The 27739-nt window shown below is 41.9% G+C and overlaps 1 protein-coding gene across 14 annotated transcripts in view; it reads right to left on the bottom strand.

The window, feature by feature from the left end:
* Positions 1–27739, bottom strand: part of PTPRM (protein tyrosine phosphatase receptor type M) — a 1480454-nt gene that overhangs the window by 732220 nt on the left and 720495 nt on the right. For all 14 annotated transcript variants that reach the window (XM_069218824.1, XM_069218808.1, XM_069218810.1 and 11 more), the window contains exons 9-10: positions 22044–22153; positions 3465–3666 (exon numbers count right to left, since the gene is read on the bottom strand). In XM_069218824.1, the coding sequence (XP_069074925.1) occupies positions 3465–3666; positions 22044–22153 (312 nt within the window). The remainder of the gene's footprint in view (positions 1–3464; positions 3667–22043; positions 22154–27739) is intronic.

The following is a 27739-nucleotide window of genomic DNA, read 5'->3' as shown; positions in this document are numbered from 1 at the left end:
GGGGGGGTGTATGTGTGTGTATATGTTAGGGATGGGGGTGGGGATGGGGGTCCTGCAACCTTTTGGGAGTGGCAGGGGTGGTGGGGGGGTAGGGGAGGGAGTCGGGGTGGGGGAGACCCCTATCAGTGCCAGGGAAGGAATTCCCTGGCACTGATAGTGCTTACCGGCATGGATTTCATGGCGGTCCCAAACCGCATGAAATCCATGGCGGTAAGCCGGGGTCAGGCGGGTTGGAATACCGCCAGCGGTATGTGACGACCGCCGGGCTGGAGACCCAGGTCTCCAGCCCGGCGGTCGGGACGGTGAAGCGGCGGCTGGCCATGGCGGTAACCGCCATGGTCAGAATTCATGAAAAAAGACCGCCAGCCTGTTGGTGGTCTTACCGCCGCTTCACCACCGACCGTCGAGGTTGGAATGACCACCTGAGTCTTGTGAGAAGCTGATAAGCAAGCAAACCTGTGTGTGAACATTGAGTCCCAGAAAACTAAGGACCAACTGAGGAGAGATGAATAAAGCATGGCAGGTGATATCAGTGATGATTAGGATTGACAGTATGGTCGACTGATTTACAGTAGAAGACACTGATGAAGTCAAGGGTGTATGGCACTAGATGAAGTGATTGTGCTGGGCTGTAATAAATGAAGGTGGATATGTGCAGACATGAAAGTTTATGCAGAATGAAGAGCATGGAAGACTGATTGAGAAAGAGAAGTGAGCAGGTTCTGCAAGGTGAGAAAGAGGATAACATGGTTGAATAAAAGACACTCAGTTTTTGAAAATAAAGCCAGTCTGGGGGGAAGAGAGAGTTGAAAAGGCAGGAAAAATTATATTCTTTTAACAGAGGCAGGACTATTGCCAACTAAAGGTAACGTTAGAGCTTGAACTAAGATGGGATTAAAGAGTCATGTTATGATCCAAGAATCAAGAAACAGAGGTTTAAGAGTATGGAGGGGTTAAAAGGAGTTAGGTTGTGCACTGGATAGGTTAGCAGTTTGAGGACATGGATTAATTCAGCCTGAGATATAAGCTGGACGTAGGATAATTTAGTGACATTGATGGGGGTGCAGGGAGGAGGAGGTGTTATCAATGAGGGTAGTTCGGATATTGCAGATCTTAGCTGATAAGTAGGGGTGAAGTCTGTTGCAGAGAGGCAAGATCAGTGGATGGATACTTGTGCGGGGGAGAGAAGGTTGCCTATGCTGCAGGTGAGGCTTTGCAAAACAGGTGGGACTGCAAAAATAAAGGGGAGATTAGGTCCTAAGGCTAATATTATTTAGCAAGTTCCAGTGCTGATTTAAGTTCGTCCACTGCCACTTTACAGACTTATAGTTATTAAAAGACTGGGCTTTACATATGCACACATGAGGGGGCATGTTAATTCACAGAGAGGAAGAGACAGGGGTGATCAAGGGCTGCAGATGGGGGTTGCTTTGTCAAGGTGCTTATAGGACAGTAGAACAAACACCATTCTTAAAGCATAATTGAATTAGCAAACGATGTGGTGTTGATCAGACATGCAAGGTCTTCATTGTTTTGATTGAGGAGTAAAGGCACATGTTGTTTGGTGTTGTCTCCACTTAGTAACTGGGTTATTTGTCTTGAAAGATGGAAAGGTAGAGGAGGTAACGGACATGTATAGCAGCTTTGGTAGACATAAGAATCAAGCCTAAGGGATTGCCAAGTGTGAGAGCGAGGTGGGCAAGTGATGTGAAGTGAGAAATTGGGTGTCTATGGTTGATTATATTTTTTTAGATTGAGGTCTCCAAGAATAATGAGAGAATGAAGGCAACAGTGATTCAACAATGAGATCAAAGACTTCAAAAAATGAGTCAATAGACCATGACAGGTCATAAATGGTTACAATGTAAGCATTCAAAGAGGTGCTAGTTGTGGTGGAATAGAATGTACAATATGAGACATGGGGGCAGTGACTGGTAGGTATTGTCATGAGAGCTTTAGTAAGAAATAGACCACTGCATCTTCTATTTACAGTGTGGCATGGTAGACTGCTGCAAGTTCTTTATAAGGGCTACTCCGTAGGGTCAATCCATGACTCTGTATTGACTATAAACGCAGACATTGTTATATATGTTTTTCTGCAGACATACTGAGTGCTTTAGAGGCAGAATCCGATCTGAGTTATGGCGTGAAAGACTAGTGCTTGTTTCACTTTAAACAGTGGGGGTAAATGATGGAAGTGGTGGGACACTTTCAAAAGGTTTGGTGCTCTGCCTGTAGATATTGGCGCATGCAGTAGAGTTGACATGGTGTAGGTCTCTTCCATTCCCATGTCTTAGGAGAGTAAACAGCAATACCCAATACTCCATTCAATGAAGAAGGTGCACTCATAACGGCATAGGCCAAGCAATGTGCTAGAAACCACATTGGTGCCTCAGTATTACCTTCAAAATATTTATTCAACCACACTGGACGACAAAAAAACATAAAGGAGGACATCCAACTCATGGGCCGCCTTCTACAGATACACTCTTTATTAACTTCACAGTTGAGTTCTTCTTTAACCTATGCAAGTTCAAAGGAGCATGAGTTGGTTACAGTAAGTCATATGCCGTAGAACATTTCATTGAAGATTGTGGCTGCTTCTGCCTTCCATTTCCATGTAGTCTTGTGTAACCCATGTTACAGGGAAGACAGTTCAGTAAATCTGTCACAGTTGGCTGCCCAAGTCAGAGAACGTATGGTAATCCCTCACTTGCTCTTGGATGCACTGCCCAAGCCAGGAAATGTAGCAAGTATGTGAAGATGCAAAACTCATCAAACTGCACTTTAGGCTAAGCCACCCAGTGCTTAATTTGAACCGGTGGTTTCCGGTGCAGGGCACCAGAACTTATTTTTGGGTGCTGGCACTTATTTCTCTGCATCCGACACTTATTGAGAGGAAAAGACAAATGTGAAAGATGGAGGAAGTGAAATATTGAAAAGCACCTCAAAGAGAGAAAGCTGCAAGAGTGAGGTGAAGGGACAAGGAGTGGCTGTAAATGGATTAAAGAGGCCCGGGTTGACTTTATGGTTTCGCAGCCTCAGTATTCTGTGTTTGCACATTTAAATGAAGCAGTCGCATGTTTCAAGGGAGAGCTTTGGGCACTGGCACATTTGTATTTACAAATTAAGCACTGAAGCCACCCCTTGCAACTGTTCTGACACACCATGCCGGCAACAGCCCAGCAAGTTAAGTACTCAGTGCAGAAAACTGTATGATCTGCAGGTACGACCACCTCCAATATTTCTCCTTCCAAGGTGGATACCTTGAGCACTCTTAAATTGAGTAAAGATGATATCAACTATTTATTACATTTAGAAAATGCAAAAACAGTGGTATGAAATGCTATATAGCAAAATAAATTAGTGTTACAGAAGGGTGAAGGTAAAGGAAATGTCTTAAGAGGTGCACACACAAACTGCAATACAGAAAGTTGTTCATGCAGACTGAAACGATACAGTACCTGAGATTTTAGTGGTGAACTGACTTGTGACAGCCGGTCCGAAGCCTTTGGCCGTGCTGGCTTTTATTGTGAAAGAGTACGTAGTGCCGGGGTAGAGTCCAAAGAAAAGGTGGTGCGTTTCATTGCCAAGCTTTAAAACCCTTCCGCTTTGATTGGAAAGATCTCTCTCCGTATCAAAGCAACTGACTTCCTTGTAGGAGATCTGAAAAAGAAGCAGACGCCGGTGAAATATCGCGAGCAGATGGCCGAGATTGCATTTCTATCCATTAAACCCACCTGATGTATGCAGTGTCAGACATTTTATGATAAGCTGCCTTACTCTTTCATGCACTTCAAATCCCGAATCCAAGGCTGAGACTTGGCCAAAACTGCTATGAGTTATTATTACTTTAATAGATAGGTGGACTTAAAGCCAGGTAGATTACTGCTGCAAAAGACGGTCTATGGCTTACGTTAATACCCTGAAGTTGTTGGTTTTCTGAATGTCATTTTTCAAGTCACCTTTCCGTAATCTCTAAACAAGAAACACGGGAGTGAAAAAAACATACATGATAGACAGTTCCTAATTTTTATCGGCTGGACCATAATAAGGCCTTGGGCTTGAGCAGGCTTAGCTTGTGTTGATAAGGGAACATCTTCGGCCACGCTTCCCTTGGGTACTGGAAGCCATTTACGTTTGTACTAATACCTGGATGTATCTGGCTGTACATAACACTGCTGTGTATGCTTTCCACACATAATACACTTTTTCACCTGGCAAAGGCTTACTGACAACAGTCACGAAGAACAAACAAGGCATCTGTATTTATATCTTATTAAGTACAAAATATCCAAGCACATGGGCTCCCATTTAACAGGTTTATGAATCTGAATCGAAGAACATTTACAGAAAAGTACATTTGTGAACAAACCTCACCAGGATCACAATGACCCACGGCCAGCCTACCCCATAGACATTTTAGCTGTCACCTGCAGAATACAGTAAGGCACCCTGGTCCACAAGTCAATGACACCACAACATTAGCAAACTAAGTAGGGGCTTAAACGACAGGACGCAACAGCTTCTATCTTCTGGCACATGACCGGAGGTTTGCTGCCAGAGGACAAGACTGGAAATCCAGGGCACTGCGTGGACCCCACCACAGACAGACTGCCCAGCACAGGTTTTTGATCACTTTTGCATTCAATGGTCATCCATCATAAATTCCATCTGTGAGATCTCTCTGAGTACTGGACTCCAACTGAATTTCTCAAGAACTCCCCGTGCAATTGTTTTGTTTTGAGAGTGTGAGTAAAGCTTCAAAGTGCAGAAGGATGCCTATGCACTCTCGGTCATCTTTGGGTCCTACACTGGTTCTAATTATGGGGGGAAAATAATAAACTTCCACAGGTAAGTAAGTCACCGGACGTTCGAAGCTTGCCTGATGTCTCGCCATCTGCTGTTCGTCAGCCAAGGCATTACTCTCAGACTGACAACTTTGTGCACTGCAAGGCTGAGGAGAAATGCAGTGGGCGAGAAACACCAGAGCTATTGGTGGACAGTACCTATAATGTCTAAGGAACATAAGTCTATTTTATGTCTTTCTATATGCTCGTTCAGTAGATTAGCATTTTCACCTCTCTGAAATCTTCCTTCAGATATTGTCAGGAAGAGGCTGTGGTGAAGTTGTTAGGTTTATTTCTTAGGAATGTGAATATCTGTGTTAGTGCTTCAAATTCATTACAGAACCAAATATTCTCTGATAGTGGAAAAATAGATTCATTTTCTTACATCTAATTTGCAAACAAGCAAAACGAAATGTAACGTGTCCCATCTAGTACAAAGTCTACTTTCTCCCTCACCCCCCTCCTATCCTTGCTCCTAATGATCCTTTTCAAGGGGCACAAGATTATACAGTGGTTCTCAACCTATTGACTTTTGTGGGCCCCACGGAATCACTATTGAAAGCCAGTTACAGATGTCTAATCAATTTCTATGATTTGAACCTCAAAATTGTATACAAATATGAAGTACAAAGCAAACAAATGCACGCATTACAAAATAATGTATTTAGTTCGCAAAAAGGGTATGAACATTTAAATTGAATTTTTAATGGGAAGGCTGGAGCTTTTCAAAATGTGGTTTATTTGTAAAAGGCGAAGCGATATCCTAGAGTTTAGCATTTCACAGTGACTTTGAACCAGGCTGCACTGTGGCGCTGTGACCAGAGTCTTAGAGGTGGTTAGCCATCTTAATGGCTATCGATTTCTTTCTAATCTTCATCATACGTGTTTCAAGACTTCCTTCAACAAGAAGTCCCGAAAAGAGAAAATCAAACGGCAGTGCGGAAGCAACAGTTTCTATATTAGATCTTCACCCTTGAAAGCCTTAGTGCTGCAGCCGTGTCAATATCCAACCTGTTTAGTACAGATTGTTAAACTGAACAATCATCGTCTGACAGCTCCAGTAAAACCATTCGGGAAATACAGAGGCAGACAGACGTGTTTCTTCTAATTTGGTTAGCTGGTTATGGATACAGTTTGCCAGTCATTTTGGAAAATTATCTCTGACACATGTGTCTGCTAATCTGTTTAATTACAATTCCTTTGTCTGATATTCGTAAGATATTGTATAACTGTAATAGATTCTGAAAGAATATTCGCATAGAACATCTGTGCCTTGGCCTGTGCAGACGCCAGAAGTTGTTAAAATGGGAGAAACAGTGCAATACATATGCCCTATCTAAATGTATCATGATAAAACAAACACGGAAATTCATACTGCAACATCTACATTACATGAAGGATCAATGCAACGTGGAAACCTACATAAGGACATGAGAACTGACAGTAACCAACAAATGTGTCTTCAACAAGAAACAAAAATGAGCTGCTCGCCTTAAACTCCCCTGCATTCTAAGTACAAAGGGTGATCCCTTTACATGATGGAGGGTCCCAGAAAACCTTGTGGAAAAGCTAGAGAACTCATGCCTGATCCCTAAACTCTATACAAATGCCCTTTGATGATTTGTCCAACAGGGGGCGCAGAATGATATCTAATATGCCAGGAAAAAGCCCTTCCTCATCTTGCAGCCAATATGCATACAAAGGGGCATTTAACCACTGAGGGCTTGGAACCATGCAAATTAAGTAACTCTTACGGGAGTCTGCGTGGTCCATAATAGTGAATCGTGAGCTTAGGCAAAAGGAATCTAGAGGGACACAGAATATGCAATTTACATGGGTTATGGACATTAAGCATCCCCATTCCCATAGCACACTATCGGGGCAGAGTTGATTTACAGGAACTCTAGACAAATACCCCCCGCACAGTACAAGAAGGAGGTCCACCCATGCAGCCTGGGGTCCATTGTCAGTAAAGCAACACTCAATAGAGGGAGAGATCGCATAATCTAACAGGTGGCCATGCTGGTTTCTATGTTCAATCCCAGACTTGTAAAGTCTGACCCAAAGTTGAGTTCCACAATGACTCCACTGAGCACTACCACTGGAAATGATTGTAAAGGAATAGATGTAGGCTAATGACCTTTACAATTGATGTCAGTCCACACCCTCATTGAAGTCAGGACATAATGCATTTTGCTTATGAAGTGAAAAGTGACATCAGAGGAATTACCACTACAGAAGTGATCTTAGGCTGGTGAACCCTAAAACTGAGCCACCTTGCAGTAAAGCAACACTCTTCGTTCACTCATTCTTCCACACTGCACAGGAGATGACGTCACGTGAAAGTACTGTACGAAAAGTCAGGATACTGACTCATATAACTGAAACTATCATGGTGCCAATCAACACCCCCACGATATAACAAGCAGCAAACATTTTACTATTTGGTGAAATGAACTGTTTGTCAAGTTATATTTTTGCCTTTACATAAGGGAAACGGAATGAAAATATGTAATTATAGAAACAAATATACAGGTTTAATGAGTTAAGTCAGAGTGGTGTGCAGAGAATGAAAGACTCATGAATGCTTGCCTCTCTTTGGAGCTTCGAAGCTGCCTTCACTCACAGGCGGAAGTGAAGGAGATTTTAATTGTTCTGCGGAAAGGAGGGCACACCTCAACATGGGTCAGCTTTCGGAGAACAATGAGCACTCCTAGAGAATGGACAATATTGAGGCCAGTGTGTAGTGCAAAGCTGAACAGCAGTTCTAGGAAGACGCCTTTTGGGGGGCACCCCTGCTAGAACCAGAATGTGCTTGTGGTTCACCATTACGGAACCAAGACCAGCCAACAACCTAGGGTCAAAGGGAAGAGTTTAATTCCTCCCCTCTATGAGAAGAGCGGTTTCGTGGAGTGTGAGCTGTGCCTGCCAAACTGCTCTGTGACAAATATGGAGCTACTGACTGATGGCAGAAATGCCCCACTACTTGACAGAATTTGAGTGCTGGACATCAGGGGTGCTCCTCTGCTTTGTTGCTAGGAATGTGTTATATAAATCCCATACATAAATATGAACAAACGGTATTTCTATCCCGTCATCTAATCAAGGCTAAATCAAAAAACTGCTCGTTCTGAAAAGGCAGCCTTTAAAGTGCACTAACTGTGTCCACACTAGAAATAATACATCTGAAGGAAAACGAAAATAAAGCAGCCCTTACTTGCGGTGATGTGTGCCCCGTGCACCCAGGAAGTTCACCACAGACCAGAAAGAAACCGAGAGGTAAAATATCGTGTTCATCATGAGGTGAAAAGGAGATTGTAATTTTGAAGAATCTGCATGAAACCACACAGAACTCAAATCGAATGATCCGCTCCATGGGATCTTGTCTATGTGAAATGAAATCCAGAGTTGAAACTACTAGATACAAAGTGAAAGGCCTGGACAAATGATTAAAATGCCAAGACCAAAGTTTGAGAGCATGACACTGATCTTCCATATCATGAGGTCAACGACTGTCCTACCGTAATACAGCACTTCCTGGTGATGAACATAGTTGTTGGGTAAGATGCCAACATCACTTGTATATTCACTTCATGCCCACAGTATTGGGATCGGGGTAGAGATAACTGGAACTGTAGACAGACTCCACAAGGTGTGTGTACTGTAAATTCAAAGTATCCTACTTCACTTTATGTGCAGTCACTTCAGGCTTAAGGTTTGCATTGCCCCATTAACTCAATGGCTCTTCCTTCTTCCATGGATTCCAGGTCCTCTCAAATTTATGAGGGTAGCCATGAGCTCTGTATACCAGCTCCTCTGCCATCATACATCAGTCCAAGTTTGTTGTACATTCAGGTGCAACAGAGCTGCCCCTTTGTCTGACTATGTCTCATCAGGCAACCGCCAGGGCACCGTTGCAGAACAGCAATGTGGACCTGTCCACTGTTTGTTTTTCTATATGCCTAATATGATCAACTGAGGTAAGAGTTGTAACTGCACCTCCAAAACACCAGATCATCTCTCCCCAAATCATTCCCAGCACCTCCTCTAGAGCAGGTACTCCCATATAGTATGGAGCAGGGAAACTCTCCATCTGCAACCCCTCAAGCACAAGTCAGTCTCGCAAGGCCCCATTTTGAGTAAGGTAACCCTCATATAGTATGTATGTCACAAATATTCAGGAAATTGTTCTGCAGAACTTTCACTGAATGCTGAACTTGTTATGGAGCTAGATCTCTGGGAGAAATCTTTGCACAGATCATCAAATTCTTCCGTCACCACCTGCCAAGGAGGTAACATGAAACAAGCCAAAATATCACGGCAGAGATGGCTGGGGAAAGAACACTTTCTGTCAACAGAATAATACATAAGCCTCTCCATTGGGAGAGCAAATATCCTACCAGGTTGTACACCAGTTCCTCATGTTTACAAATGATAAAGCTCTTGCAAAACACCATGCCCTTGGTCTCATGCAGGTTAAATGTTAGGGCTCTTCCCAAGTACAGCTTACAATGTGTCTCTCTTATCCCAGAGACCTGTGCTGATATATATATATCTCTGGATTGATGTGGGAGTCCAAGAAGCCCTTGTGAAACATTCTACAAATCCGACCCTGAGGGTGCGGGCTACAATCTGAATAATTGGGCCGATAGGGAAGCTACCAAAGAAATTTGGTTTCTCACTGTCACAAACTTGAACAAATCATTAGACTGCATTAGTATAAACTGCAAGAAGCTCTTCAGGAACATTTCTGTAGGAGGAGCCTCAACATTTTCAGGGGGTGTTCTTAACACTATTAGCACAGTCAAAAAAACAAACTTTGATACATGAGCTTCAGGATGTTCCATGCAATGTAAACAGGGATGTGTCCCTGAATGCCCAACTGCATGTTTAACTGGAATCCTGACAGTATATTGACTTTTATTTTGGCCCAAGGGTCACACTAATCAAACCTAGGTCTGTCCATGATAATGCAAGGTCCAGGATCAGTTGTGTGACCTGGTGGGCCAAATTGAGGGTCATTAAGGGTGCCAACACAGTAGACAGTAGTCTACTGTCAATTAATTGGATGTACCATATTCGGCAGTGGTTGCAGAGCACTGTTTTTTGTCCCCCCCCCCCCAAATTTATAGGAAGACCAGGCATGTTCCCTGTGTCAGTGTGAGTGCAATCTACTGACCCCAATTGGATAAAGCTGCAATGTGATGCAAATCCCGGAACCGGTACCATATTGAGTGTATTGGTGTGTGTGTGCAGTGCATGTGTAGCACACATGCAGTTGTATGCAGTACTATAACTCTGTGTGTTGTACGAGTCAGAATACCAGAGCCAGTGGGATCCATTTTGGATGCCTTTGGCTTGGCACTGCACAAGACTGAGGATGAGGGCAGCTTCTCTCAGACAGTTGAAGTCTATAGCTGACATTCCCATGTCCAAAGCATAGAGATCCAGATACTGAAGTGAGAAGGATGTAGACAAGGTTTACTTTATAAATTCTGTATACTCATTGTAAGCAAAGACTGCTGATTAGTTCCTCGTGAGTACAGGGTAGATGGCAGGTTGAGAGGTGAGACTACAGTCACTGCTGTTCAGCGTGAGGAAGTTTCTAGGAAGGGCATGCCCTTTTTCCAGTCTCCAATGACTGCTTCAGGAAGGCTGAAGGCAGATAGATGCAGCCAAATCACCTCATTGTGCTTTGGATACTCTGCTTGGAGCCAGCCCCTAGTTACCTGCTATGAGACCCACCACTTGGCACAGAGGCTAAGTCTGAAGAGAAGGAGGGAAACACTTGAATGAAAACTAAACAACACTTGAATGAAAACTAACCCTAGACAGTTCTGAAACCTTGGCCAGTGGATCCAAATCCGCTGTCTGGATAACATGTATAAAAAGGAATCCAAACCAGCCCACTTTGTTCCAGTCCCAAGTTCATCTTCGCCAAGAAAGGTACTACTACACAGAGCCCTTGAATAGCTGCTGTGCCACAAGGGCTGGTGCCTGCCCGGACGTCAGTCTCCCAGAGATGAAAGGACATTGCCTGAAGTCACCTATTTTTTCAGGAGGAGCCGAAGATCTGTATAAAGAGCCTAGTAGCCTGCCTGTCTGTTGAGCATGAGAAGGAGGTTAATGGTCCTGAGAGCAAAGACTGTCCAGGAGGCTAGGCCCATCCTGAGTATCACCCAGATGAAGCTAGTGACCCCAAGAGGGTGATCGAAGTGTGGCGTGCTCTAAAGAGTTCCATTCATCTCTCTATGCAGTTCCTGAATGTGCTGAAGAAGTACTGTGCTAGAGAGTGAAATCTTGCATTTCCCATCAGTCTGCCATGGGCTACAATGACGAGTGCCCATGCTGAGAAGAAGATCTAGTAAACCCTGAAGAACAAAGTCCTGATCAGATGGAGGCCACAACTGCCACAAAGATGCTGCAGTGCCTCAAAGATACCACCATGAGAGATTCAGCCTGGAGATTGCAGCTGCCAAACCTGAGTGCTGGTCTGCAGGCCATCCTTCCAGAGTCCACCCGATGAGGACTGGAGCAGTGGCAGTGCAGGAGGCTATTGGTCATAAAGGCTTACAATGCCTCAGAGGAAGGTAATAATTTGGCCTTTAAGTGTAGCCTATTAGACCTTTTCCAAAGAGTGTTAGACTACTGTGCTGTATCTAGGATGATAGAATATCCCTTAGCATTTTCAAGGCTAGCAGAGCTAAAATAGCCCTGCACATGGAAAAGCAAAGCACAGGAGACCAATATCTCTATGGTGCTTGAATTCCTTTCAAATCTGCTTGCCAACCACCTGAGGCAGAAAATTAGCTTTCATCTGAATGGTCTCTACTATCAATAGGGTGTTTGCCTGTAATCTTTCCTGTAATGCTGGCCTTGGCTTTAGCCTCTATGATCAATTACAACCTTGTCTGCTTTTGAAATTCTAGGGATAGCACTGCTCTGATCAACGACACATGTCAAATATAGAACATGTTAAAAACTGGGTCTCTGGCTGGCAGTCAGCTTGTACGCTGTCCAAGCAGGGACCCTCATTCTAGTCAGGGTAAGGGAGATACCTAAGATAACCCCTGGTCACCCCCTTGGTAGCTTGGTGCAAGCAGTCAGGCTTATCTCAGAGGCAATGTGTAAAGTATTTGTACAATCACACAGAGTAAAAACACCACAAAAGGATTCAACATCAGGTTAAAAAAAATAGCCAATATTTATCTGAGTGAAACAAGAAAAATACAACATACACAAGCAAAGTTATGCTTTTTAAAATATTATACATCAATATAGCACTTAGAAACACAAATGCTTCACTTTGGCGATATTACAGTGTTGTGACGGAGTTGTTCCCAACAATTCGACGCCAATGGTGCCGGTCATGGAGTCGCACGAACCCCCAGATACAGTATCCCATGAAAATGAGGAAACAAGCCGGTGCATGGAGTCTGGGATCGAGGCGTCACTGGATCCGGTGCGAAGGCGGTTCCGGTGCTGCGAAGCAAAGGAGTCGGTGTGAGGTATCGGATCCTTGCCTCAGAGCTGTGGAGGTGCAGCGGCATCGGAGTGCAACATCAGATCTGCTCACTTCCGGCAGGGTCAATATCCAGCGGTCACGTCGTGGTGCGGCAACCTCACAGGGTTGCAGTCACGCCACGAGGCTGCAGGTGTCACGGCAGAGTCAGGTATCACAGATGTCGATGAGACAGCACTTCGGAATTCACAGAGTTGTAGACTTCAGTGAGGCTGCGGCAGTGGCAGGTCTGCCTGTCATCGCACTCCAGAGGGGACCAAGGCTTCAGTTGTAGGTAGCATCGCGGGATCTGGCAGTGCCGTCAGTCCGGGTGTCGCCGAGGTCTGTGCACCTGGTCCTTCTTGGTTTTCCACTAGCTTCTCCTTTCAAGGGCCAAGGGACTGGATTAGGCACCACTTGGCAGGGGAGGAGTCTCAGCAGAGAGTCCAGGTGCTGGCAGAGGAAGTCTGATGGCCCTGGGACATCAGAACAGGGGGGAAGGTCAGTCCAAGTCCTTGGAGAAACTTCACAAGCAGGATACACAGTAAAGTCCAGTCTTTGTCTTCTCTAAGGCAAAAGCAGCAACTGCAGGCCAACCCAACAAAGCTCACACAAAGGGGCAGTATTCCTCCTCCTGCTCTTCAGTTATTCTCCTTGGCGGTTATTCTCCTTGGCAGAGGTTCCTCTTGATCCAGAAGTTTTCTAAAATTTGGGGGTTTGGGTCCACTACTTATACCCCTTTCTGGCTTTGAAGTTGGCAAACTTCAAAGGAAATTCTCTGTTGTTGACAAGATACTGCCTTGCCTAGGCCTGGCTCCAGACACACACCAGGGGGTTGGAGGCTGCACTGTGTGAGGGCAGGTACAGCCCTTTCATGTGTAAGTTTCCGCTCCTCCCTCCTCACTCTAGCCCAAGAGACTAATCAGGATATGCAGGCTACACGCCTGTTCCCTCTGTGGAGATTCACAATAGCCCAACTGTCAGTCTGACCCACACATGGAATACACAAGCAGGCAGAGGCACAGACTGGTTCAGAGACCCAAAACTCCACATCTCTATCTGCTCCCAAAGGAAAACTGCACTAAAAAGACATTTACAGGCAGCTGTCAAGAACCCTCAAAATTGCCATGTAATAACAGTGAAACGTAAAGGAAAAGCAATAGAAGTGCTGGTAAAGAAGTATCCACAGAGGAAAAAGCGATTTCCTCATCGGAAGATAGTTTGCAGAGTCGTGCTACACACGTTGCAAAGAAAATGCAGAAGAAAGGAATCCAAGATGGCTGACGAGAAGTTCAAATGTTAAGTTGTAGTTCTAGTGTTGCACTCAGTTTTGTTGCGATGATACGCGCATGCAGCTAGAGAGCTTCGCACTTCAACTGTGACCTGACAGGAATCCAGATGTATTGAGAGAGTGCTTGTTGTGAGGTAACGGTTTTTGAGGCAAACTTGGCTGTGCATGCATTTCACACACTGGAATTGACTCTTATGAACATTCCAAGAATATAAAGATATTATCAACATCCAATTTGATAATCTTGTATCAATATTCAAAACAAGCAGAGTTCAAAAAAGTTACTGAAGAATGTTAACACGTAGATTTTAAAGAAGCATACTGATTATTATTAACAGAAAAGGTTAAAATAAGACAGACAACAGGAAATACAATTTTCACGCTTTATACTACAGTATCTGACTCTTACATATGTATATATCTATATATATAGCAACTTGCCAGGTCCAATTGGCAGTTTAAAACTGTACACACAGATGCTACTGTGGCAGGTCTGAGTCATGTTTACAGAGCAACTCATGTGGGTGGCACAATCAGTGCTGTAGGCCCAGTAGTAGCATTTGATTGACAGGCTCCGGACACCTCTAGTGCACTTTACTAGGGACTTACTAGCAAATCAAATATGCCAATTATGGAAAAGCCAATTACAAATACAATTTATGCAGAAAGCATGTGCACTTTAGCACTGGTTAGCATTGGTAAAATGTAGAGAGTCCGAAATCCAACACAAACTGGTGAGAAAAAATAGGAGGAAGGAGGTAACAAGTTTGGGGAGAACCCTGCAAAAAGGGCCAGGTTCAACAGAATGGATGAAAGTTGAAAAAAGAAGCAGGTCCCTATTATCATGGTAAAAGTTCACATGTGCGGTCAGGTTGCAAGATGAGCCTCGGAATGCCAATCTGTTACCTCTACAAAAGTAACTCACAAGGGAAATGCACTCAAGTGAGTACTCCTAACAATTTTACATTACAAGCATGTGATACAAGTCGTCACACTAAAGGGCTAACTATGCATGCAGATAACATAGAATTAATATACAACCAGAGCTTTTAAGGTTGATGGGTAGTGTCATCCAGGCATGGCGGCGTCAGCTGTTGTGAGCCACAGTCTCACAATCAGGTGTTCTTTTCTAGTGTACATTTGCTAGGCCCACTGTCTTTTAGGACATGTGTTCAATGGCCCAAACCACTTTGTCAAAGTGTGACGTTCATGTTTGACCTATTCATCCTATCAGGTAGGAACACCCTCATTCAACAGGGTTCAACTGCATCAATCAAAATCTCTAGTGTCAGAATGTTGTAATGAAACTCTGGCAATCAAACTCCATAAATTGGTGGTTTTACTGTAAGTGACAGTCGATAACTAGTTGTTGACAGAATTAAATTCAATTTTCCATCATTTTCCTAATGATTGTAACCTAGAATCAACTGATAGGCTCTACCTTAGGTATGGCATTAAAATGAGAAGACATGGTGTACAGAATACAAGGAGACAGAGGGCCTTTTGTGGTGACTCCTGGTAGGAAGTCCAAGATCAACTATCATCAACAATGGGGATAAGCTTTAGAAAATTTGAATTGCACCCATTAACCAGCATTGTAGACTTCAGAACAAAATCTGACCCAAGCTAAAAATCTAGAGTCCTGATGATGCTCAGGACTCTGGGAGGGGGTGACCCATTCAGAGAAAGCATGCCTGTTCACCCATGCATTAGGGATCAAAACTAAATCGAGTCATCTTTGGGTTCTGGATCTCTATTACCTCTTCACTGTAGGCCAAATATTCTCTCTGTATGAGGTGGACAAACGATGTCCCACAAATGCTGCATCTAAATCCTGAGGGGCAGGCTACATGATCTGCAAATTAAAATAATAACTGGAAACAGGATGAGGGTACACAAGTCAGTAAAATTATATTGGTGGTCTTATACAGTGAACTTGTCCTCCCAAGACTACACAGCACTGGTTTCAAGCACAGGTACACAGACATAGATTTGCAGGGCCCATCCTAATATTTATAGCCAACCACCTGGGCAAAGATCAAGCTTCATATGTATATTACAGCAACAGGCTTAAGTATATGTTCAAGCTAAACTGAGAAGGGTACAAAAATATTTGCCATTTCCACAAACCAAAAGTGAGTATTTAAATATTATTTGGTGACATCGCTGTACTAATTTGTAATAAGTAGAATGTCCTTGGTGCCCAAAAGAATTCTATTTACTTTATGTACTATTAAAAAAAAAAACACAAGAAGATGGCCAATTAAGTGCACTTTCTTGTATTTTCATTACAACAACTTTCTGATAACAGCACAACAGGGGGCAGTGGCTAAATCAGGCTAGGGATCGGTTTGCCTGTGATTAATGCTTGACAGCTAATCTGTTTAGGTCTTTGTCATCATTTTTTTTCTCAGAAGGATGCATGTATGTGCTCCACATGAAGACGACCAGTCCTTTTTCAGAAATCTAACAAGCAATTTTGTCAAATTTACATTCAAATACAGAGTGTTTTTGTTCCTAGATTGCGCCTGTTTGTTTCTATTACAATGGACTTAGTGAAACGAGCCTCACATAAGTGTGATGATAAATGCCACCATTATGTTATTTCACCCATATTTTTGCTACAGCAATTTGCTCCAAATGGAGCTTTATCATTCAAATGTTCACTGAAGACCGCTATTGTAAGTGGAACTGTTACATAGCAGCACTACACAGCATCAAAGGAACATATACGAATATTTTTAACATGGCATTATTAAAAAATCTCCATCTTCATAACTGTACTTAATTCGAATATCTACCTTGGAAATATAACATCCTATTTCATATCAAGGTTGCCGCATCGTATAATTCAAATGTAGTAAGGTGTAGCAGTTATATTTTGAGTGTTTTTGAGAAGACGGGCGTGAATGGGTGACAGCGGAGGGACAATTCTCAGTGACCTTGCCTTCTGCATTAATTCCACCAGTACACCGATGAAGCCACTGTTCTTCAAGTCAGTGACTACAGTAAACTCTTTCAAAACAATCTTAACAAGTACCTCAATCTCAACTGGCTGCATGTAGACTTTAGAACTTTCACAGGCCTCTGTCTCTAATGGGTATTCACCTGACGCTGGTCTAAACTGAACAGAGCACACAGTTCACAATCTGGCAGAAACAACCTAATGAAAACCTGCATTCATAACCAAGAAGATACTTCTTCACCTCAAAATGGTCCTCAATAAGCCTTACAAATGATACAAACCCTTTTCACAACCCACATTTCTTTGCTGCTCACAACCCGAAGGACCTCTGTCAAGATTGCCACAAATCAATTACTTACACTGGATCTAGAGCTAGACAGCCACAGGTCTCACTACGATCATGCACCATGATACATGTACCTTCCTCTACTCAACCAATTTCAGCAGGCAAAGCTAAACACTCCTCACTAGCGTCTACCCAATCAAAGGTAAGAAGGTCTAACCCATGCTTAACTAAAGACAAAGTACAACATAATGCTTGCTAACACTGTAGCCAGCTTCATCAATAACAACTAGATCATAGAAAAAGTCCCAGTTTCTTTAAAAGAGATAGTTCTTATTTGTATAATGAAACAAACACTAGCTTAACCCCAAGTGCTAGGCAACTGCTGCCATACTTTAAACCTAAAAGTTTTCCCTATGCCTTTTTAAACCGACCTTAGCAACAGTGGCGTTTCGATTCCGAAGGCATGGCTGACTTTCTCCCAGCATTGCCAGGCCCTGAGGCACAAGCACGTTTTTTGGTTGCTGTATTTTCCAAGTCTTACAGGCACCAATTGATAACTGCTCTCTTTGCATATTTTAGGATTATGGATGCAATTAACCCCGTCACTCCCGGATTTATCGGTTTCCTTTCTGCCCCACTGATGGCGTCCTGAAATGCACGGTGACATATTACTGCCTTGATTGTTTGGGTCCCTTCTTATTTTGTTAACCCAGTGAGTGTTTTAGAAGCTCCCCCATCACCCTGTTGCTATCTATGATAATCTGATGTTTTTTACTCTTTTTCCTTTTACTTTTCAGTTCTTGGCAGCCTTTCATATTAGTGTGATTATTTCTGCCCAGGTGCTTATAATTTATGGAGTCTATTTTGCCATTTTTTTGGCCACTTATTTTAGCACTCACGGCAGTTGCACATTGGCTTGCCCTCACTAGGTGTTCGTTTTGAGTTTTTTTCACTCGATTGATGGTTTTCTCATGGTTGTTCACTTTTGAAGCACTTAATGCATGTGTGCCTTATGCGGATTTTTGAAGTTCAATTTATAAGTTTTAATAATTTGTATTTATTTTGCCTTTTGCTTTCTCTTCTATTTTACTTTCTTCTTTTTTCTCTATACTCTTCATTATTTACTGTTTCCATGGTTAATGATCTCCTGGTGAATTAGTCAGGTGTCATGATGATAGTCCCTGAATTGTTTGGATGATCGAAACGTTGTTGGTTTTTACCCTTTGCTATATTATCATGGAATATTAGGGGCATGTTGAGTTTGCTCTAGAATTTTGACTCATGTATTTGATTGATTATTGTCACATATATGCCTGAGCTTCTAGTGTTCAGATTTGTTTGCTTCACAACTTTTATTTTTCTTTGTATTTCAGTCAATTTTAAAATATATATTTTTTCTATATACGTTGATTGGACTTGTGATATTGGCAATATGATATTTCCATATTATTGCTCTTAATGGTGTTCACGAGGAACTGCTGTTTCTTATAGGTAACACATATCCCTGGTCCCTCACTATCCATGGGTTTCCCTTGCTGTACATAACGCACTTGGTAGAGAATTTGCATGGGTTATTCATGTGGAAATATGAACTAGTACACATAACCTTTTTATTGCTCTGAACAGGGAAGGCATGTTTCTCAGTGGAGAAACCCTGTCACCTACAACTCCTTACCCTTTCTCTCCCTGAAAATGCATTTAATTATGGCATTTAATGGCAGCAGATTTTGCTTGCAATTTTAGGATTCAAAAATACCCGTGAAATGTTTGTGAATACTCACAAACATGGGTGTTTTAGAATGTTCATTGCATTTTACAACATCCATGGAATGTGCCTTTCGCAATACTAAATTAAGAACTTATGGCAATGAAAAAATTAACATGTTAGCAGACTATCCACTCTCGGAAGTGCAGTTTCTGAGTTGACATTTTCACTACACTAGATTCTGTAAAGTCAGGATGTGGAGCTACAAATGATTTTTTGGGGCACTCAAGTAAAATTATGGTGTAGAAATACATTTGTGAATCAGGCCCACAGTGTTGGTGTTTCAAAAGGGGTAGTACAAAATGATAAAATACTATAGTGACTTGCTGACTCTCAGTTCTGAAGAGACAAGACAACAATCAGAAAATCATTAAAACAGTACATGATTCCCAAGCTATTTTGCATACCCAAGTTCAAATGGAGTATTTAAAATGCACAAAATCAGCATCTCGTTCCAGCCTACTGATTTAAAGTCTCATTCTCAACTAAGATTTATGCCCGGTTTTGGACTGATTAAAAAACAATCTACTAGAATGATGAGTTTTCCAAAGTTGGCAAATTAAAGTTAGGGACAATGTGGTGGAAAGACGTTACAGGTGGAAATGGCCATTATAAAAGGACTATACACCCAAAAACATGCCACTTGACGGGTATTTACACACGATTGCGTGGCCTTTTCCACCTTGAAAATGCAAATAAATCCACTCAAAAACTGCTAGGTTTAACTTAATTTTTAGAGTGGGAGGGATTTAGGTGCAAGAAAACTAACATGGTTAACTTTTTTTTTTTTTTGTTGAAAAGATTTAGGTGCAAGTGGTTTCACTATCAGTAAAATTATGGCGCTGAAGGAGAAAAAAATTACGGTGCAAATGCAAAAATTGACTGAACATACTCCTGGAGATTGTCTAACCACTATCATATCTGCGTAAGTGTAGGAATGCAGGAGGAATTTTTGTGAATCGTAAACAGTTCAGATAGCTACACAAACCAAAGTGTGAGTCTAATTTTTCAACCTGGTTCTGTTATTCACCCAGATATTACCCAATTTATGCTAACAATTCTATTTTCCTTTCAACCTAGCAATATAAATATATATATGTGTATATAAATAAATATATATATAGCTTTAAACTCCTTGCAAGATGATCACGGCTTCTGTGCCCTCTCAGAAGAGCATTTTGGCAGAGTTGGAGATCAACAAAAACAAAGACTCCTAAAAATGAGAAAAAAACACACTCAGGTGTGCTGTGGCAGTAAATGTATTGCCACAATTCTATGCAGGGTCTTGTTCATGATTATGGCTGACAAAATCTAAGGTGGACTACACTGAGTATAATATGATGAATCAGAGCTGGTTATAACATTGTATAGGGAACATGAAACCTATCTTTGGATCAAGTAAAATAGAAAATAGAAGCAAAATACATAAGGTTATATAGTCCACTGGAACATTACAATGTCTCATCTATGAGAGTGAATTAAGTCCCTGATTTCGAACATGGCGGATGGAATACTCAGCCACGACCATGACAGATATCCTGTCCACCGTATTACGGTCCCCATAGGCAGTGCTTTAAATGGGCCGGTACCCTCCGGTACTGAGTACCAGCACTTTTTTATTTTGAGAGGGAGAGTACCGGTACATCTCAAGAAAAACGTAATACTTTTAATTGGAGAGTACCGGCACTTCTCAGAAACAAGCAGGTACTCTAGTACAGAGTACCTGCACTTCTATATTTCCATTTAAAGCACTGCCCATAGGATATTATGGGATAGTAATACAGCGGACGGAATATCCATCACGTTTGTTAGGGCATATTTCCCTCCATCAAGTTCTAATTCAGGCCCCAAGTTTGGCCCTTCTTTGATTTTAATTTTGTGGACACTGTACATATGGGACACCCTGGGTTGTGTCAGCAGTAATCGTGAAGAAGATTCTATGTTGTCCAAACACATTGAGTATTGGGGAAATACACTTTCTGGTGTAGTACACCAGATTGCCTGTTTTTCTAATTTTTGTGATATATATATACCCATTGTGTAGTAATAGTTTGGCTACACTTTTCAGGCAAAAGGAACTTTTTAACTTAAAAACTTTAGCACCACTAGATGAATCTGCACAAAACGTAAGCACATTTTTGTTTTTTTAACCATTTTGGCTCCTCCACCTTAAGGTTTGTGCTGATCTATCAAGCGAGGTAAAGAAAAAGGAGGGACACAAAAGCATGTGTTCATTTCATTAGGAAACTCTGCTCTATGATACAGTAAAAATAGATGGGTGGAATTATGAAAAATCAGGCAAAAACTTAGAATTTTACTCAAAGCATACTATTGGTGATTTAGTTTAAATCCGTTTAGCTGTTTCAGGAATTAGTCTTTCAAAATAGAGGTTCGAGCTAGGCATGAAGAGGGTGAACCTTAAGGCCAATCTGACTGGTGAGGGAGCCATTTCTCCTGTAGGTCATTTCAGTACCGTTGTACCGAATGACGGAGTTGGCTGGCAGCAACGGTTAAAGAAATGTTGCTACCACCAGTAAAGGACTCTGTGTCAAAATAGTGAAAACAATTAAGAGCGACATAAGGGTAAAGGTGGGCACACCCTAGCCTCCAAAGGGACCCCTCTCTGAAGTTAAATTAATTTTTTTTAAAAAGTATTTTGAGCTGCCAATACCACAGTGCCAGCGCCCAGTATTGCAGTATCAATGTGGCACCCCCTATAATAATGCTACATTGACACCAAAAAAACATTTTTAGAAAATTAGAAGGGTCTGGTCATACACCAGACCCTTCGGCCAACTGCCATAGTGCAGGCCCTGAGACTTGAAGGCTGTCTTCAGTGGAGACCGGCCACCGGCAATGGTTAGAGCCCAGGGCCAAGCCACTACTGCGCACAGCTTAAGGTTGTACATAACGGGGAAAGGGGGGCAGAGTTCAGGCCCTGAGGCCAACTCCCTTATTCGCACAACCAAATACTAAATGCCCTGCGCAGTATAGGTTGGTCACCCTGCAGCAGGTTAGGATCAGGGCCTGGCCAAGGTCCACGCCCCGTGACCAAATTCTAACCATGCGCAGCAGGGCCTGGCTGTCCCCAGGTGGTAGTCGCAGAGCCTGGCCAGACATGTTCAACTGCAGGCCGTGCACTGATGGGTTTGCTGCTCCCTGCCAACTGACATTGTTATTTAACATGTCATAAGTAATGTAAAATGCAAAGTTATAAGCAGTGTATGATGGTTTGTGAATGTAATAGTTTGCTAAACTATAACTGGCCTACTTCAGTGGTTTTTCGGTTTTTAAACATCAGCCCTTATCCCATTTTGAATGTCACTTCGACTTTTGTTTTTGAAGTGAAAACAATGTATATTAATAATCACTGTCGCAAATGTACCTCATATAATGTGATGACTCCATAGGTTTGTGCTGGCTCCCTCCACTGGAGAAATATCTTCTCTTCAAAGGTACTGCCTTGGATGGATTCAAGAGGTACAGCACTTGGTACTAACAATCAAAACAGAGCACAAAATATGTTAGTTAAGGTAACTGACTCAGAGATTTAACTCATAACATTTAAGCTGTAGGGACACAGTTGCTGTAGACTAGTAACAGGTTAGTATTTGGGTGGTTAGACACTTTCAATTAATAAATGCAAAACCTTTAAAATACAGAACACTTTCCCTTCCTCATTCTACCATATAGATCTTCAAACTGATGTGCACCCTGAATCGTGTACTTTGGCATACTTTGTTACATCACTGGGCGTGAACGTACTGATGCTTGCAGTTCAGCAGACCTTTTCTGTTTGTCACACTCCCAAGAGCATTACCATCAGTCATATATAATACCTGCTTGGTGCCTTACTTCCAGTGTAACATTCTGATTTACGGAGTCAGGTTACTCTCAATAACTGAATGAGTTTTGAAGATTTATTATGGTGTGTGAGGTTTAGCATTAAATAATGATATGTGTCACATAAAAGTTCAGCACAGGTGTTAAGGGATATAATCTTTCTAAATGTAATTCACATCTTAAAATAGAAACTCATACACATCATGTTGGCAATTTTAAAAACAGTGATCGATAAATGATGAGAGTTTCAATTCGAAGGTGATCCCGAAACTTAACTTTCTGAGGAGTGAAAGTAGGGGTGAAAAAATCAGAACCTCTAGCTATCCAAAAAAAAAAGGAAGAGTCATTTACCTCTACAATGTCAGTGTTTGCTTGTTTAAGACAAATAATATTTTCTCTAATTCAAAGCTGGAAGTGACTTAGGAAAATGGTGCCACTAGTTAGGAGTGGTTTTCGAGATGAACGAGCATCTCTGTGTTTTTAATGTACATTTTATAGTGGATCTTCTACTACTCTAGCAGCTGATGAGGTGGGTGCATGCAGTTAACAATTATGTGGACAGGGTAGGCCCCTTGGTACAACATATGACAACCTGCATGATGAGGATTCTAAACATCTCCTGTGTACTTGCTGGGTGCAATTGCATGAGAAGGCTCTAATTCAGTTTATGGTGCTCCCAGACATCCCACACCCACCTGTCAGTCTGAAGAGCAGCAAATCATGTCCAGCTGTGTCTTAGGCCACAGAGAAAAAGCCAAATCAGAGTGCAAACCTTCACTGAGTGTGTAATGTGCTTCTGTTTCCATCCATTATGGACTGGGTCACTGAAATTAGATTTTGTGGGTTTTTTCCGAATAATTATGGATTTGCATCATTTGCCAAATAATCCATCATCTCCTGCATAATCTGCCGATTTTGACAGAATAGAAATTTGTGTCTAGCTCAATCGGATCAAAAGTTGCTATAAATGTTAGATGTGTTCATTCATACTGGAAGGCCCTTCGCAAAGATGAACTAGTCATGTTGAGTTGCTTATGTCTGTATTTGGTTGTTAAACTGGTATAAATGAGGTGAAATCTGCTTTCGCCATTCCACGCCACTTCTTTGTGCAGACTATTTCTTTTTGTTCGTTCTGCAGCACCTGGGTTAAATGTATTAATTAAGATATGCAGGTGGGAGAACACTTGGCTTGGGAAAAGTTGTTAAAGTTTCACATTCCGTTTTAAAAAATAGAAATATTAAAACGTCAACTAAAAATGTATTAGAAAAAAAAGGCAAAGGACATTGACAACATTCCTGCTTGTCTAAGATTGTTTTCTGTTCCATGTTCAGCTCTTGTTCATTACATAAAACAATTAAATATCTCCTAGATCCCAAATCGGTTAAACGAACAGCAGCAAAGACACATATTACACACTTGTCTACCAGCTGATCAGGGCACGTCTCTGGCACTTTCAAGGTCCGGAGAAGCCTCAAATCTAACTATTAGCAGGATTTAGCAGGGCTGGGTGATGTTACATTTTATGAAACATCTGGGTAAGTTTAATTTAAAATCCATGCACACGGGCGAAAGTTGCAAGAACAGGGCTACCCTAGGCACTGTGGCTGAAACGAAATCTTCTAAGTACCTCACAGCTCTACTGGTGGACAGGATTTCTTTAGTTGCAATTCCTGCCTCTTGTCCTCTGCAATGTTTTGTCCAGCCTCTGCTGCCTCAGGCCTATTTGCTTAAGCTAAGGGGCGTCTTCTCCAGTACAGGCAAATACTTATTTTTCAGATTTCCTAATTGGATAAATTTGATACAGGAAATGTTTCATGTCTCCAGGAAAGTATTGCGAAATTAAAATTTGACGATTAGGGTGTTTCAGGAAAAGCTGCACTTACTGAGTGCGAATTGTACATCATCAGGTGCCACCATTAGAAGTTAAGAATGAAACGTTTAAATTAATTATTGCAGAGATAAGCCAACCCACTAAAGTGTGGCTCAATGGTTAGAGCGGCAGACCCTGAAGCAGAGATTTGGCTCAAGACCAGGGTTCAAGTCCCGCTTCGGCAGGTCTTGGGCTCAATTCCCCTTGACCAGATAATTCTCGCCTCGGTGCCTAATCTAATTCATGGGTCTCACTCTGCAACTCTGGGCTATAGCTTGCTTAATCTCCACAACGGCCCCAACAGCGCTTGGATGCCTGGCTTCACCTTGGGGGTGCTCAGGAGTGGGTGCCTCACAGGGAAAAGCCAGGAGGGGTTCCATAGCGGTATGAGTACAGCACCTTGAGACCCTAACGGGTGAGTAGTGCGCTATACAAGTGCTAATTTACATTTACATTTACTAAACATTTTCGAGTGCACGTTGCGATTTATTAAATCACAAATTAAACATTCCGAATTAGAAGAATACAACATTCACCCTATAGCAGTATAATTATCAAAATATGTAAACAGCCCACATTAATGACATTTTTGTTTAAATCTTTGTATTAGCCTTTGAATACAGATATTCAACAAAAACATTTTTTCAAATGAAAGATGAATCAGTGCATGTAGTGTTGGGCTCAGGACCCATAAAAAAAGATCAAAGGAAAAAGCACAGTCTTATGCAGTTACTAAACAAAATAATTAAGATAAACAAAAGAAAATACAAAACTTGTCTGGGTATGGTGTTCTTCATGTTTCATACCAACTTGAGTTAATCAGTGTGATTAAAAGGTCCACTAATGTGTACGCCCAAGAGGCGATGGGGCATGAGGGAGAACCAGCATTAAGCATGCACACAGTTCTAGCTCCACGGTGCAGTTGGCAAAACAATACACAAGCTACCGTTCTGCCACCCTTCATCTCCAGGCCGCCAATAGCCCATCAACTTCTCGTCCCGTGCACTTTTCACATTTAAATTACAGCACTTGACTTATTAATGTTTACACACCTTTCAGCGCCGGCCTGGTGTACCGACCTACTGTTAAAACAGGCTGACGGTAGTAGGGGGCACTTCTAAAATTAAAGAAGTGTTATTTTATGACAGAGCCCGCAGTGCCCGAGCCCAAACAGCAGGGTCCAGTCTACCACCGAGGTTCAAAACCAAGGACCCACAAAGCGAAAAACGTGATTTAAAAAAAATATTTGTGTCAGAAAGGATGTATGCCACAAAGATGGCAAACTGTGATGTGGTTTAGGCCTCATCCTAATAATCTTATCTGTTACGTATAGCCACATTATGAAACATGCAAACTATTCCCTGGGTGTCCTAGCGCCCCCCAGGTCAACAGTCCCATGCAGACAAGATTCTGTAAAAACTATAAGGTGTGCAAGTTGTGTGTTGCTGGGAGGGGGGAGGTGGGAGTTATGAAGAGTGGCCAGTTTGATGTTATATTACGATATAGTTCACTTGGAGTTAACTGCGTCACTGGTAGATTCACCCACTGGTTTCTTATAACGCTTTTTAACGTTTTGCATTATGCCTTAACAGAAAAGAAATGCAACAACATTCGGGGACAAGTGATGTGTCCCTTGCTCCCGACCTCCCTGACTCAGCCACTCACTGTTCATTTTAAATCGAGCAGCAATCAAACATTAGTAATACAATTGTTAGAAATACATAATTAGTTTGAGTTTAAAGGTATAAAAAACAAAGTCTATATTAATATGCACAAAAGATATTCAAGTCCCAAAAAAATCGAGACTTCATAATCAGTGACAATGGTAAAAAAATCTTCAAAAAGAGGCAGAATGCTTGAAGTGCCAATTTCCACAGAGAAATGAAAGAATCTTTTTACCACGCAATGGTGGACGTCTGATTGGCCATGAAATACGTTTTAGTGTTCCTGAACTCAATGAAAAAAATATTAATTTAAATGGAAATGCTGAAAAAATAGGCACACATATCCCTTGTAAGAGTGTACCACAGTACAGTAGATAAGGATTTTGGCTAATGATATTCCATGCTGCATTAAAGATGTATTTGTCCAAAGAAGTATAAGGGGAAAGGCTGCAGCATACCAATGAAAACATGGCTTTATTTAGCAAAGAATAAATGTGAGCATGTGGTGGGGATACGTAGAGGGTAGCACAAAAACTGTCCACCGGATAGGAAATTTCTTCTAAAAGAGACCTACCATGATACCATACTACCCCAGTACCTAGGTGCTAAAGGGATCTGTGCACTTGTGTTTGAAGAAATAGTGCCTTCTGCAGGACCTGCTCTAACTCAGGAATCATGAGTTACCACATTTGCTGCAACCAGCAAAGCTCACAGACATGATGTAGGAAGAATAGGAATACATCACATACAAACAAACATAAGTTCCCCAAATCTCAATGCAAACATTTTAGGCTAGATAGTTGTAAACCAATGTAAGTAGAGAAAGGCTTAATACATGACATGTTAAAAAAAAACAGACTGTGGGTTCAATAGAAAACGCAGGTCATATTTAGGACAAACAAACACTTATTACTTAGGAAACTTACACACATGCTGCATTGTTAAGTTAGCTGTGCTGAAACACACAAGACGCCCAAGCCACATTAGAATGAGAGTTTTTCTTTAAAGCTGTACCAACTGTTGCTTTCAAAATGTTCACTTAGCATGAACAGGGTGGAACAGAAGGGTGTATCCTTCCTTAGCACAGGGGTCCTAAAAACTGCAAGTCATTCATATCGTGTTAAGCGGAACTGTGTAAAGGTCAGATAAGTATTTGCAAGGCAGGGCTACCATGAGCAGCACTCAACATATAATCTCTTGTTGTGCAGAAAGATAGATATGGTGGATGACGTCAGTGTAACTTACCCACCCACGAGGCCAACAAGTGCAATTCCTTCTTTCCAGAGGCACCTCATTATCTTATCTGTACTGCTTGTAGTTGCTTACGTAAATGCTGAACTCTTGACCACAGTTTTTTGTGTTTTTTACAGTATAAATGCTACTGGTGTTTGAACCAGAACTTTGAACTTCAGTCATGGCCTCTATGTGAGAATGCCTGTTGTTCCCAGCTGAAAATCGATTAGACCTATATTATTGTGTCAAAATGATTTGTTTTATTTTATTGACAGATTTCCCTCTAACATATAACACAACAGTGGGTGCTGCCTTCGTGTCTCTCGAATGTGCTGCCCGGAGCTTTTGTGTCAACTCACAGTTAACACCCATCAGCACGTCTAATTGGTTAAAGTGCTAAACTGATGAAAGCTCAAAGTCGCAAGATCAAGGCAGTACTGCAAACACTAACAAAAATGTTCAAACTAGCA

This window comes from Pleurodeles waltl, chromosome 2_1 (genome assembly GCF_031143425.1).
Source record: "Pleurodeles waltl isolate 20211129_DDA chromosome 2_1, aPleWal1.hap1.20221129, whole genome shotgun sequence".
Taxonomy (NCBI): Eukaryota; Metazoa; Chordata; class Amphibia; order Caudata; family Salamandridae; genus Pleurodeles; species Pleurodeles waltl.
Note: the sequence above shows the minus strand (reverse complement) of the source record. Positions and strands in the feature narration are given on the sequence as shown.